This window comes from Cetorhinus maximus, chromosome 1, assembly GCF_964194155.1.
Source record: "Cetorhinus maximus chromosome 1, sCetMax3.hap1.1, whole genome shotgun sequence".
Lineage (NCBI taxonomy): Eukaryota > Metazoa > Chordata > Chondrichthyes > Lamniformes > Cetorhinidae > Cetorhinus > Cetorhinus maximus.
The window spans coordinates 106,088,392-106,102,328 of record NC_135879.1 but is presented as its reverse complement, the minus strand read 5'-3'; the positions used below and the strand labels follow the sequence as shown (position 1 = coordinate 106,102,328).

The 13,937-nt window shown below is 45.6% G+C and overlaps 1 protein-coding gene across 2 annotated transcripts in view; it reads right to left on the bottom strand.

The window, feature by feature from the left end:
* cpeb2 (cytoplasmic polyadenylation element binding protein 2) overlaps nt 1-8,831 on the bottom strand; it is a 133,557-nt gene extending 124,726 nt beyond the window's left edge. For both annotated transcript variants that reach the window (XM_078544984.1, XM_078544992.1), the window contains exons 1-2: nt 7,818-8,831; nt 5,671-5,949 (exon numbers count right to left, since the gene is read on the bottom strand). In XM_078544984.1, the coding sequence (XP_078401110.1) occupies nt 5,671-5,949; nt 7,818-8,783 (1,245 nt within the window). In that variant the 5' untranslated portion in view covers nt 8,784-8,831. The remainder of the gene's footprint in view (nt 1-5,670; nt 5,950-7,817) is intronic.
* Between the last annotated feature and the right edge of the window lie 5,106 nt (nt 8,832-13,937).

Sequence of the window (13,937 nt, the reverse complement as noted above, 5' to 3'; positions counted from 1 at the left end):
TTTGGAGGAGCTCAACTTTATGTCAGGTAAAATGTTGGAGGTCAACCAGTAGTGCCTTGGAATAATCAAGTCGTGAGACAACAAAAACATGGATGAGGGTGGCAGAAGAGCTGAGGCACGGGAAGAGCCAGGCAATGTTAGAGAGATGGAAATACAGCTTGTTGTCTCAATGATGGCAGGGATCAGTGGTCAGAGGTTTATAATATGGTCAAATATAATACCAAATTCGTGAATGTTTGGTTCAGTCTCAAACAGATGCCAAGGAGATAGATTGAGTCAATGACTAGGGAGTGGAATTTGGAGCAGGTACCCAAAGGTAGCGGCTTCAGTCTTTCAAATATTTAGTTGAAGGAGATTTCTGCTCATAATGAACTGAACATTGGACAAGCATTTTGGCAATTTAAAGACATTAGAGGGGTCGAGAGAGGTAATGGTAGTTCTGGATATTGTAAGCATACAGAAGGAAGCTATGTATTTGGGGATGATGCTGCTGAAGGGAAAACATGTGGATGAGAAATAGGAGGGTGCCAAGGATGGATCTTTGACTAAAAAGATCACATCACTGTAGGCATGGGTTTCCAAAAGATCACATCACTAGAAGGTTGCATGGATTAAATAGACAATCAAATAGCATAAACTGAACACATGTAATAAGAAAAGAAAAGCATTTGTGACATGCAACCTAACATTGTACTATACATCTAAACCAAAGAAAATTACTTTAACTGATCACATAAGCCCAAAACATTTTTCAGACAAAATTGCATTTCTGCGCTTGTCATTGATCAAGTGTACAATCAGGATTAGGTAATGATATCTAACTTATACTTAAGTAGCTAAACCCAAACCAAAATGTTCTGCCTGGCTGAAGTCATTTCTAACCATACATATTTTCCCCCCTATATTTTGTTATGTTTCTAGGGGAAAGAAGAGTAACAAATTACCATCAAATATTATGCGGTGCCCATTTTCACCAAACTGCCTTAGACAACTGGCTTCAACTGGTTCTACAGCAATATAATTAACTTGACTGTATTGCGATGAGGAATGAATTAACAGACATGAAGTCAGCTACCTGTACAAAACTGAAGTCCATGGAAACCACAACTAGGAAAAGCTTTCATCAAGACTAGTAACAAAATCTGTTTTGTTTGTTCACGCCACTCAAAATTCAGTTAGGTCACTTTTATATTGAACCAAATGCTGTACTACTACCATGGCTCCTGGCAGCAACTCTAAAGAAAACTTTTAGATTTGTCGAGGCTAGTTGCCAAGAAGATTCAAGAACAAAAAAAATGTTTTCTTAAATTAGGTACTTCCAGTGCAGCAAGTTAATTTTATGCTGTCACCAGTTACACCATTATGAGGACATAGTGGCATAATGGTAATGTCACTGGACTAGTAATCCAGAGGCCCAGGCTAAAGCCCTAAGGACACTGGTTCAAATCCCACCATGGCAGCTGCTAGAATTTAAATTTGACTCATAAAATCTGTAATTGAAAGCTAGTCTCAGCAATGTTGTAAGAACCCATCTGGTTCATTAATATCCTTTAGGGAAGGAAATCTGCCGTCCTTACCTGATCTGGCCTACATGTGACTCCAGACCCACACAACGTGGCTGACTCTTAAATGCCCACTGAAATGGCCCAGCAAGTCACTCAGTTCAAAGGCAATTAGGGATGGGCAACAAATGATGGCCTTGCCAGCGACGCCCATGTCCCATGAAAGAATAAAGTAAGCTGGCAGCACTAAGGTGGATTTTGTTTATTTTAAAAGCAGTTGTACTGCCGCTTGTAAAGACCAGATTCTAGAAACCGGGATTCATGAGGTGGTACCCATTTTTAATTCCTCATCTTAGCAGCAGAATTGTTGAACTAGACACACGTTGAACAGGGATTGAACTTCATGAAAACAATTGCCTGTCACCACAGGACCAATTCTGTGCTCTAGTTTTCACATATAGCACATCTGAGAAAATTGAAGCTGCCCACCCTGCAATGTTCTGTCCATCAATGGGCAGAACATCAGACTGGTGTAAACTATTTCCCAGATATTGCCAGATCCCCTTTCTGCATATAACCAATCTCTGTTCAGCATTGTAAGTAACAGAGGAAACAATTTCTAATCATCACTCAATAAATTAAGCTCCATTTTTTATGCAAACAAGGCAAAGATTTTACCTGTGCAAAAATGGTCATGAAAGCATAAAAATTACTGCTTTTGAGCACACAGACAAAATGTCAACTTGAGGTAAGTGATACTTAATTCTAATATGGTTGTCATTACAGCTCAATTTATAGCCCACTTACTGCAAAAATCAGGCAATGCTTTATTTCATATCAATATTGCACAATTTTACATAACACAAGGTAGATTATTGACATTAATTAGTTGTAATTGTATTTTCCAGAATTTTATATTCTTGCAATTTTTCTATTATAACTGGAATACTTGTGGCCATGTACTTTGATACAACACAAGAACAAAATACATTTAAGCATCCCTCGGCATTTATTTATATAGGCTTAAATAACAAGATTCATTTTAGTAATTTTAGTATTTTTAAACAATAATCCTAATATATTTCACAATGATCTGGCAATCATTGGTAATAATATTGGACAGCATGCATTTTCTTTCAGGGGTTAGCAATAGGCATTGTCACTGAGGAGGAGGAAGCAATTATGGACAGCTTCACCTACATGCTTTTAAAATGAAAAAATGGCACAAGTTAGGAAGGAATGTATTAACAGATACGGTTCAATATAAAACAGATGCTTTTCTAAACGTGACTCAAAATTTCTGCACCCTACATTTTTTTTTTAAATGGCTATTTTAAATCTAACAGAATGCTGTGATTTAGCTTTTTAATAAATTTAGACTGAGCAAACACAATAATTTGCAAGATTAGTGTTTTAAGTAACATCCCAATTTTATATAAAGTTTGAAATATCCATGAGTAGCTTAGAAAATGAGTATGTTGGCATATTAACAACAGTCCAAAAATTCCAAAAGAGAAAAATTGCAGAAATGCCAAAAATGCTGAAACCCTGAAGCTGTTCAGTCAGTTTTGTGTGTGTACATACTCCCTCATTTGGAGGCTGTCCAACTGCACTGTCTAGTGGAGGTAGCTGCTTCACTGACAGAACCATGGACTGCAGGCTATTCTTGTAGAATATCTTCTATGACATGATCTTTCAAAACTCTCCTGATTCAGGTATTGTCCTCTTGGATTGCAAAGGTGCTAATGTTACTCTATTATTTACAAAGGGTGGGAGAAAACCCAAGAAACTGTAGACCATTAGTCAAAAAATCTGTTGTGGGCAAGTTAACAGAATCTGACATCAGAGACAGAGTGACTGGACAGTTGGACAAACTGGAGAGAATCAGTGGGAACTCAAAGAAGTCATGGCTTACTAACTCAGCTCAATGTTTTGAAGAAGTCACCAATGTGATAGATAAGGGAATGTCTACGGATGCTATTTGTATGAACTTCCAGCAGTCAATAAGGTTCCACATAGGAGACTGTTAATAAAAATGAAAGCAATTTATTAACATGGGTAGGGAATTGTTAAGGAAGTAGGAGGCAAAGAGCAGGGATAATAGATTCTGCATGCTAGTTTGCAGGGTGTGACTAGTTGTGTCCCCAAAGAATTGGTACTGGGGCCTCAGCTTTTCACCATACAGATGTCAGATGTGGCTCAGTGGTTGCACTTTCGCCTCTGTATCAGAGGGTGTGGGTTGAAGGCCCACTCCTGAGACTTCAGCACACAATCTGGGATCACACCCCAGTGCAGTTCTAACAGAGTGCTGCAATGTTGGAGTTGCCATCTTTCAAAGTGATGTTAAACTGAAGACCCATCTGCCTTCCCAGCTGATGTAAACGATCTAATGGCATGATTTTAAGAAAAGCAGGGGAGCTATTCCTCATCAATATTCATTCTTCAACCAACATTATTAAACCAAATTGCTTGCCAAGACTGATTTGGTCAGATCCAGATGAATCTTTGACACAATTTTATGTCAAAGCAAGAAGACTACCACAGAGAGAATCTATTTTAAATATATTCCCCAAAAGTATTTTGCTTTTTCAGGCTAACTGCTTCTATCTGGTATAGTCTGAAACATTAGAAATTTAAAATTATACTGCATTTCCACATAGAAACCCAAGATCTGTATGCACAAAACCATGAACGAATGCAACAAATTATGGATTTTGCACAAAATATCTTCCATACAAACCAAGATTTTCAACATTCAATACTATCATTAAAAACAGCAGAAAACATATGCAAGACCACTTGCCGATCTCCACAGCTATTATACAAAAAGATTTATGTCTTAATTTAACATTGGTGCTTATTTGTTTTAAAATATTTTATTTCTAAAGGCATATACAGGGTTGGAACAATTTGTGATTAAGAGCACCACGCAAGAACTGTACGGTACAATACTCAAGTAATGGCTTTTAATGTGATTTCTCCCCTCCCTCCCAAAGTGTGTTAATTTCAATACATTAAGTATGCTTTGCAATGTACTTTTATGTAATTGTACTGCTAGTTGGTATACACAATTCTGTTGGGCAAAAAAACACCATCCAATGTTACACATTAATTAAATCTTAGTGACAACACCATACTACAGTGACTAGGTATAGTGAACCCATCATGTCTGCCACTGCACCAACTGAATAAGCCATGGGTTAGAAACTGCACTAGCGCAGTTACAGAATCAGTTTCCATTTATGCATTTTAAATTTCTTCTAACAACTACAAATTTAGATACATTAAATATACATCTTTAATAAAATACCTAAAATTCCTCTTTAGAGGAAGTATTACTCCATCAGACGGTATTTTCAAGTACAAGACAATGGGCAGGGCAGAACAGAGAAATTAGTTTTGCATTGCTGTTCAGTCAGTGAAGCACCACAATAGACACAAAGGGCTCTCTTCTTGGTTTTAGACTTGTATTATAAATAATTTACCAAAATGATCACATTGTTTTGTTCAGTTATCTAAGTTCATTTCTTGCCTTCTCTCCTAAAGCCTTGCTGTGATGCAACTACGTACAGCCCATCAAATTCTTGATGTGCAAGTTTAGACGTTGAGTATCAGCAGGATAACTATTCATCCATTGCAGCATCGTAGCTCATTTCATCCTCACAAATTGGGGCCAATTCCTCAACCCAGACTGTCAGAACAAACCTACAGCTTTTTTCATCGGAATGGCTTAGCACCACAATGGCCAGTGCATTTGCCCAGTCTATCATTAGTGGAGCTCTGCTGGTTTTAACCATCAGTAAGTACTAATGGTCTTACAGGGAACAGGAAACCAGCCATAGACATTAGCCCAAAAAGGCAAGAAAAACCAGATACCTGGAATCATAACATCACTAAAATGCTCCAATTTAATGATTATACCTTATTTTAATTCAGTTCCTTCATAACATCTAGCTCAATAAACCTCCTTGAAAATTCTTCAAAAATAATATTGGCATACAGTGTCCAAAAAAATGACGTAGTAGATGGAGGAAGATAGAATGAAAATTATTGTTCATCAAAATTTTTTAATTGTTTCTGGTGAAACTTATTCTTCAAGGGAATACAGTAGGCTGAGTTTTATTTTTGACTATTTGCATGCCAAAAAAATAGCACGTCCTGTTCTTACCTGTAAAGGTAACAGAGTGTTGCTATTGTTGTCCGTCCTGAAAACATTGTCTTCAATCCAAGATTTTGGTGGCAGTGTTGGGGCTGAGCGAGGAAATTTGGGCGGTGCTATAATATTACTGGAGAAAGGTTTCTTCAGTGGAGAGATTTGGTTCATGGTTGTCGGCATTCCTACACCTCCAGTTCTGCGGTGATCCCTTGTCTGCATGCCTCCCCAGGACACTCCTGCACTCCAGCCACTGCTCTGGTGACTGTTCCATGGAGACTGTTTCATTATGGGCTGATAATATTAAAGCATAAATTATAAATATATACATGCACATATGCATCATTTAGCAATAAGACATTTTTAATTTCAGGAGTAGGAGAATCCTAACGCAAGTTGGGTAAAAGCTCAGTCTCCATGGTTAAAACCTTCAATAATTAGTGTACTGACAGAACCTTTGTTCGTTAGTAATTTTATCAAAACCTTGACCTCTATAACAACACAAAACATGTAGTAAATTTTACAATTAAATTAAATTGCTTTCTCAGGTCCCCAGGGCAGTGAACCAATGTCACAGGTCTGATAGTTGCATGAAAAATAATATACCCCAAAATCATTCTTTGGGAGGCTATAAATCTTGTGATTTCCTTATTTAAAAGACTCGAGAAACCACATCAACGGACAATGGGCAATAGGAAGGAGGGCATAAATCATAGTAATATAACTAAGATTAAGCATATATAAAATGTTTCTGGATCTCATACTAACATATTGATTAATTATTACTTCAAATACAGTTCACATATTTAGTTAAGGATTAAAATGCAATTTTCAAGAAATTCAATCTATTCAGGTTAAATTTAAATACTTTGCCATCCCTATAAAGTCTAACATAACCTGTGTCATTCCATGTTTCTCTAGACGATGTTCCACAACACTGTAGCACAGTACTGGAAGCATATTCAGGCATCGTGGAAAAAGTCCGAACCTAATCCAAAAGACTTGCCCACTATGTAAAGTCCTACTTCATTTTCTACTAGCTTACTGAAGAGTTTCTTTGGCTGTTGTGCAATAGGATTTTTCCAATCCCTATTGTCTAGCTATTTCTCTCACTGCATTGCATAAATTGCATTTACTGTAAAAAATATATCCTACCATCTCAACTTCAACACACTATGCTTTTATGCAGCATGAATCTATCAAGCAGAAGATGGTCAAATAATATGATTCATTGCAATAGAGTTAGAATTTTATGCAGTGTTGGCAAATAATCTTGTTCCCTTTTCAAATGGCCAGACAGAACCGAAAACCTTGTGTCTGTACATGCAGTAAACTGCACAGTAATTTTCCACTGCTACCACCTCCCTGCATCATGTCCCTTCTGTTCATGCAACATGCTGCAATATAAGGCTGAATACTGCATCGATATAATTGAAGTAAATTTAACTCATTTGACTCATTGGTTCGGAATTTAACGTAAATTATTCTTCCCAAATTAATCTATTTTGAGGTAAGTACGAAACACCCTCAGTGTGTTAACATCCCCACATCCCCAAGATCTTTCTATAACGTACCGAAAATTGGCGATTGGAAAAATGCGAATTCACTCGCATATAGTTATTAAACTGCAAACAATAATTAGTCTTTCGCGCACATATTTGGATAACAATTGGGAATCAGTTCATCTTAACTTCAACTAAGGTGTGGTTGCAGAACGCCAGAGAGATCTGAGGGATTTTTCTCGTAATCGTCTCTAGGCGTTGACAACTCGCACTCTGCACCATAATTTTTTTTAAAATCAGAGAAAAAAAACGCACCCGGACCTGCTGATTTCCTCACTGCTCCCCAATAGTTTACAGGAGAGGAATCCCGTCCCGATCCTGCATATCGGCAGGAAAGTTCAACCTGACACCGGAGACACCACGGCAACCGGGGACAGGGGGAGATGGGGATTTGGGGTGGGGGCAACATCAGAAGAGATTGTTTTAAATAGAAAATTCAAAATAAAATATGAATCAAATCTCCAGATAAAAACGTGTGGAGACTGCCCTGGACATTGACCAGCACCGGGACACTGGCCGGGCGCTGGCCGGCCGGCCTCACTGGCGGCTAGGGGAGAGGGAGAGGATGAGGGTGGCCGGGGCTGAGCTCTATGCCCTTACCTGATGGTGGCTGTAGGTGTTCCTCTGGTGAGGGAAGGCGGCCTGGTGGTGTTGGGGGTGATGGTGGTGGTGAAGGCCGACAGGAGACCGCCGGCTCTGCTGCTGCTGTTGTTGTTGCTGCTGCTGCTGAGGTAAAGGGGAGAAGGTGCCACCGCCGCCGCCGTAACCCTGGCTCATCCCGGCCGCGTTGGCAGCGAAGCTCTGGAAGAGGACCGTGCCGTTAATGGACGGGATGCCGTGGAAGAAGCTGTCTTCAGCAGGGCTGGGCACTGGGCAGATTCCCGGGCCACCGGCCGACAGTCCGGGGGCATTGGCAGCAGCAGCAGCTCCGGAGCCGGGCGGGGTGCTGACCTGGGCGGCGGGAGCCGGGGACCAGGCGGTACCGAAGCCGGTGAGAGCGGCGACCGGAGACGGAGAGGAGCCGTTACTGCTGCCGCCGCTGCTGCTGCTGCTGCCGCCGCCGGCGGAGCCCCCTCCTCCTCCGCCGCCAGTGTCCTGGTGATGGTGGAGCTGCTGCTGCTGTTGTTGCTGCTGAAAGCCGGCGCCGAGTCCCGGTAACATCCCGATCCCCCCGCCGCCGCCATTAGCGGCCGTCATGTTACCGGGAGACTCCATCAGCTTGTGGCCGCCGCGGTGCTGGCTGCTCTCCGCAAACTTCAGAGCGGCATCAGCGGAGGAGAGTCTGTCCCTGTCCCCGCCTCCCTCCTCCTCCCCGGGGCTGGCAGGCTGGGGGCGGCCTCGGAGCTGAGGAGGAGGAGGATGACTCCGTTTGGTCAGGATGTCCGGACACTGAGTGGTGGCGGTGGCGGCGGCGGCGGTGTCTCCCTCCTCCTCCTGGCTACTGGAGCCGCGGTGTTGTTGTGCCGATACCGGCCGGGTGGCAGAGGCTGGAGCCGGGGCGGTGGCGGCAGTGATGATGCTGATGCCTGTCGCCCTGTCCGGCATCAGAAGGTCATCATCCTGCATAATAGGAGGACTGGCGTGTGGAGCCGGGCAGGGGAAGGAGGGAGGGGAACTGACAGGGAGGGGGGGGGGGGGAACAAAGAGGCGGAGGAGGAGGCGGCGCCGGCAGTCACAGCCTGGGAGGGGGAGGGAGGAGTGTCAGCAGGACAGACCGCCGCCAACACCGGTTTGGTAAACAACACCTCTCCCCCGCTCCCCCCCCCCCCCGGAAACGGGTGGTCGGTGTGATCGCCAATCTTTAATTGCCCATTTAAAGTGTGTGTATTTGTGCGTATGGATGCACCGAGTCCTGTTTAACACCGACAGGGGGTGATCATAGCGGCTTTCGGTTTATTTTTTACCCGGACATCCCATAATATATTAACCGTTTCAGGTGCACAGTCTCACTCCCGCTCTCCCCCCTCATCTCCCCCCCCCCCCCCCCCCCTCTACCAGAACCGCTCGCTCCGTCCCTGCCTCAGCCCCTCCCCCACCACACAACCGGCTGTTTGCAGATTCCCCTGCCCAGTGCGCTTTTTTTTTTGTTGCTCGTCGCGCGCACACATTTATGTTTCCTGCCCTGCGGTTTCTAGACGCCCCTCGTTTAATTTGCATTGACGTCCACATCACGTGTGAGCGCGCACTCACCGCGCGCCGTGGGAAAACAAATCAACGGGAGGTTTAACCGTCTGTGTGCCGGGGGGAGGGGGAAGTGGGTGATGGTAGCAACTATGAGCAACCAATTCTGTGTAGTTTTAGCTGTACCAATGCTAAAGGTACCATTTATTATACTTTTTACAAAATATGCACAAAAAAGTACATATGATGTGTGTGTGTGTATATATATACATGTTGTGGCATTTGGAGTAATGGATATAAATATGATTCTATGAAAATTAGAACATTGCCCAAAAAACTAGGTGAGTTGTTTCTTCATATTTTTTATTCACTTACGGGATGTGGGCATTGCTGGCTGGGCCAGCATTTATTGCCCATCCCTAATCCCCCAAGAGCAGGCTTGTCCAACCTTTTCACTTGAGGGGGGCACATTTCCATTTTTCTCTTTACTCACGGGGCCGAGGAGCGCATTTCAGAAAGATAAGCTTTGGCACAACATTAAACTGAATTTCAAAAAGATGAGGTATTAAGAAAAGAAACGAGTGCTGAGCAAAAATAAAGCAATGTCAAAGCAATAAATTAAGTTAAAAAAGAGTAAGTAATAACAATGACCAGAGTGTGAGAGGGTCAGGCTCACTCTCAGTCTCAGGGTGATCACTCACTCACCCTCACCCACTGTGAGTGGGTGTGTATGTATATGTTGGTGTGTGCCTGGCAGGGGAGAGACCATGATCATGGTTCTGCCAGGGCAAGGTCGTGAAGCAAATGCTATAACCAATCGAACCCCATACCATGGGGTACCTAACACCGTCCGAGTCACGGTGAAGGACAGCGAAGGAGGAGCACCTATGGATCGGGCCTTCTTCACCAGGAGGATCCTGTTAAAGGTGTGTGGTTTCGAAGCTGCGGAGATCTACTGCCTGCAGGATTTCCCCAGCGCTGGATATTTTGATGTGATGTTCAAGCGAGTGGCAGACTGCATCAAGCTCCTGAAGGTGTTCGAGGAGAAGAGAGACCTGCCGGAGATGAAGATCCTGACGGCGGAGCCGGTCTTTGCTCTGCCGTTGCAACGGGACCGGGTGGTGAGTGTGCATCTTTACAACCCCTTCGTCCCTGTCGCCGACGTGCTCACCTTCCCAACCAGGTACTTCGATAAGGTTGGAAGCTGCAGCGGTTAGAGACAATTTGGGGATCTGGACATGCAAACGCCAGGTTAAGGTCATGCTCAAGACCGACGGTAAGGGAGTCACCTTCCACCCTCCTTCCAGATTCGCTATCGGGGGAAGCCATGGCTATCATCTACGCTGGGCAACCCAAACTTTGTCGCTCATGCGGCAAGGCTGGTCATGTGGCGGCCAACTACAACGCCATCCTCTGCAAGAACTGCAAACAGGAAGGGCACCAGACAAAAGACTGCAAACAGGCTAAGTGCTGCAACCTGTGTGGCGAGGCAGGTCACCTCTACAGGACCTGCCCCAAACGCTGCCGTACTTATGCACAGGTAGCCAAAGCCAACGAGGGGGAAGCAGAAGAAATGCTTCGTGTCACTCCAACCACCAAGGCCCCCAGGGAGAACAAGGGGACAAAGGAGGACACAGAGAGAGACAAGGTGGAGGAAAAGATTGAGGCAACAGACAGCCAATCAACAGCACTGCCCCCTGAACCTCCCACTCCTCAGGAGAGTGAATCAATGGAGGAGGAGGAGGAAGCAGTGGAAAAGCAGCAGGGGGAGTGGCAGACGGTGAAGATAGCCAAAAGGAAGAAGGGGCTAAGAAGGAACCAAGCCATTTCCCAGACAAGTGGCAAGAGGCGTCTCCCATCCGACACAGATGACAAGGGCAGCAGCTCTTTGGACGAAGAAGTGCCAGGGCAGCACCAACAGAAGAAGCGGCAAAGCTCCAGGGAGTTGGAGGACGAGACACCCGAGCTCCAGAACATTGGAGACAATGAGGAGACCAGCGCACCCCAACTTTGCCTACAACCCGAAGAGGCCAGTGCACCACAGCCCCAGGAATCTGGGAACAGTGAGACGCTCAGCGCACCCCAGCTCCGGGAAGCCGGGAGCAGCAACGCCCCAGAGGGTGAGAGGATTGGAGAAGCTTCTCCAACAAAGGTCATTTCAAACCCTGCTCTCTGCATGGACCCCCCGATGCCACCCGAGCAGAACACTGCCAATGGGGATTACCTCAGCCCATCCAAAGCAAGGCAATTTGAGCACACTACGGGTATGAAGGAGCAGACTAAAGGTCTGGGACTCTCAGAGACAACAGGTTTGGTAGGAGAATAAATGCTTTAAAATGGGTTTAAAGATTGTATCCATAAATGTGCGTAGCAATAAATCTACTACGCGATGTGTTGTGACCTTGGACTACCTTGCCAAGGTCAAAGCTGACCTGTTGTTTCTGCAGGAGTGTGCAATACCGTACCTCAGCTCCTACAGGCAATGGTCACGATGGTGGTCCCATGGGCCATCGATCTGCTCGGGCGGAAACGGCTCTCGTTCCTCCGGCCTGGGTATTCTGCTGCAGGGAGGCAACTTCACCGTCTCTGAGGTTAAGGAGGTGGTGGGCGGGCACCTCCTCATAGCAGACGTAATGTACAAGAACGCTCCACTCTGGTTAATTAACGTGTACGCCCCGTCACAAGGGGCCGAGCAGCTGGAGGTTTTTCAGCAGCTCCCACTGCTGCTGGCGACCTCCAGGCCGGTCATTCTGGGCAGTGACTTCAACTGCATCATCGATGCGGCTGGACAATCCGGCAGGGCCAACAGCAGATTGAACGCTTCATCCAGATCCCTGATGGAAACAGTTAAGGATGCCAAGCTGCACGACATCTTCAGTAACCCTGCAGACGGAGCGCAACGTAGATACACCTGGTCGCGGCCAGACGGGTCCATCCGTTTCAGGATAGACTTCCTGTTTGTGTCCCGTGCATTCGCAGTCAGATCCACCGACGTCAAGCCGGTGTTTTTCTCTGACCACTGCCTCCTACTGGCTGACTGCCGCTTAGAGAAGGACCAGAGGGTGGGCAGGGGGGCATGGAAGCTAAACGTGCAACTGCTGACCTCAGAGAACATTGAGGAACTCGAGAGGGATTACAAAGGTTGGAGAACCGTGAAACCCCTCTTTGAGTCCCTGACACACTGGTGGGAAGCGATCAAGGGAAACATCAAGAGGTTTTTCATTCTCAAAGGCACCCAGAAAGCTAGAAAGGAACAGAGGGAAATGTCCCGACTCCAGGAAAACATGCAGAATCTGCTCCGGCTGCAGTCGATGGGGGTCAATGTCAAGGAGGAACTCCAAGAGGTGAAGAGCCAGCAAGCCTCGCTCTTTGCCTCTGAGGCCTCCAAGATCATCTTCCGTTCCAGAGTCCGCTCCGTGGAGCAGGATGAGACGTGCTCACGTTTCTTCTTCCAAAAGGTACACAGAGAGAGCTCTGTGATCAGCAGTCTGAAGGAAGAAGACGGCTCAGTAAAGTCATCACAGTCCGACATTTTGAGGATCAGCAAATCCTTTTAAGCCGGATTGTATGACGTGAAGCCCACAGACAGCACGGCCTCCCAGTCCTTCCTGTCCTCTATCACGGAGGTCTTAGACGACAGTACACGGGAGAGCCTGGACAAACTGCTAACTGCTGACGAACTGACTAAGGCCCTTGAGTCCTTCGAGAAGAATAAAGCTCCCGGAAGCGACAGCTTGCCGGCGGAGTTGTATTCAGCTCTGTGGGACTGGATCGGCCCAGACCTGCTAGAAGTGTATGAGAGTATGCTCCTGGCCGGCAGTATGTCAGAATCCATGAGGAAAGGCATTATCACCCTCATCTACAAGCACAAGGGGGGAAGGGAGGAAATTAGAAATTGGCGACCCATTTCACTGTTGAATGTGGACTATAAGATTCTGTCCAAGGTCATCGCCAATCGAGTCAAATCCGCTCTGGAATTGGTGATCCACCCTGACCAGACCTGCACTGTGCCGGGCAGGAAGATTTCTGACAGCATCGCGCTGCTCAGGGATACGATTGCCTATGTACAGGACAAGGGTGTGGATACCTGGCTCATCAGCCTGGATCAGGAGAAGGCCTTTGACAGAATATCGCACACCTACATGGTGGATGTGCTCTCCAAAATGGGGTTTGGGGAGGGAATTCGAAATTGGATCCAACTGCTCAACACTAACATCAGTAGTGCAGTCTCAATCAATGGGTGGGAATCAGATAGCTTTCCGATTAAATCTGGAGTCAGGCAGGGCTGTCCTCTCTCGCCTGTTCTTTTCGTGTTTTGCATAGAACCCTTTGCTGAGTCCATCAGGAAGGATCCGAGCATAAGAGGAGTGACAATCCCAGGCAGTGGAGGCACTCAGGTCAAAGCCTCCCTGTACTTGGATGATGTCGCCGTCTTCTGCTCGGATCCGCTGTCAGTGCGCAGACTGATCCACATCTGCGACCAGTTCGAACTGGCCTCGGGAGCCAAGGTAAATCGTGGGAAGAGCGAGGCCATGTTCTTCGGGAACTGGGCTGACCGATCCTTAGTCCCCTTCACCGTCAGGGCTGACGGCCTGAAGG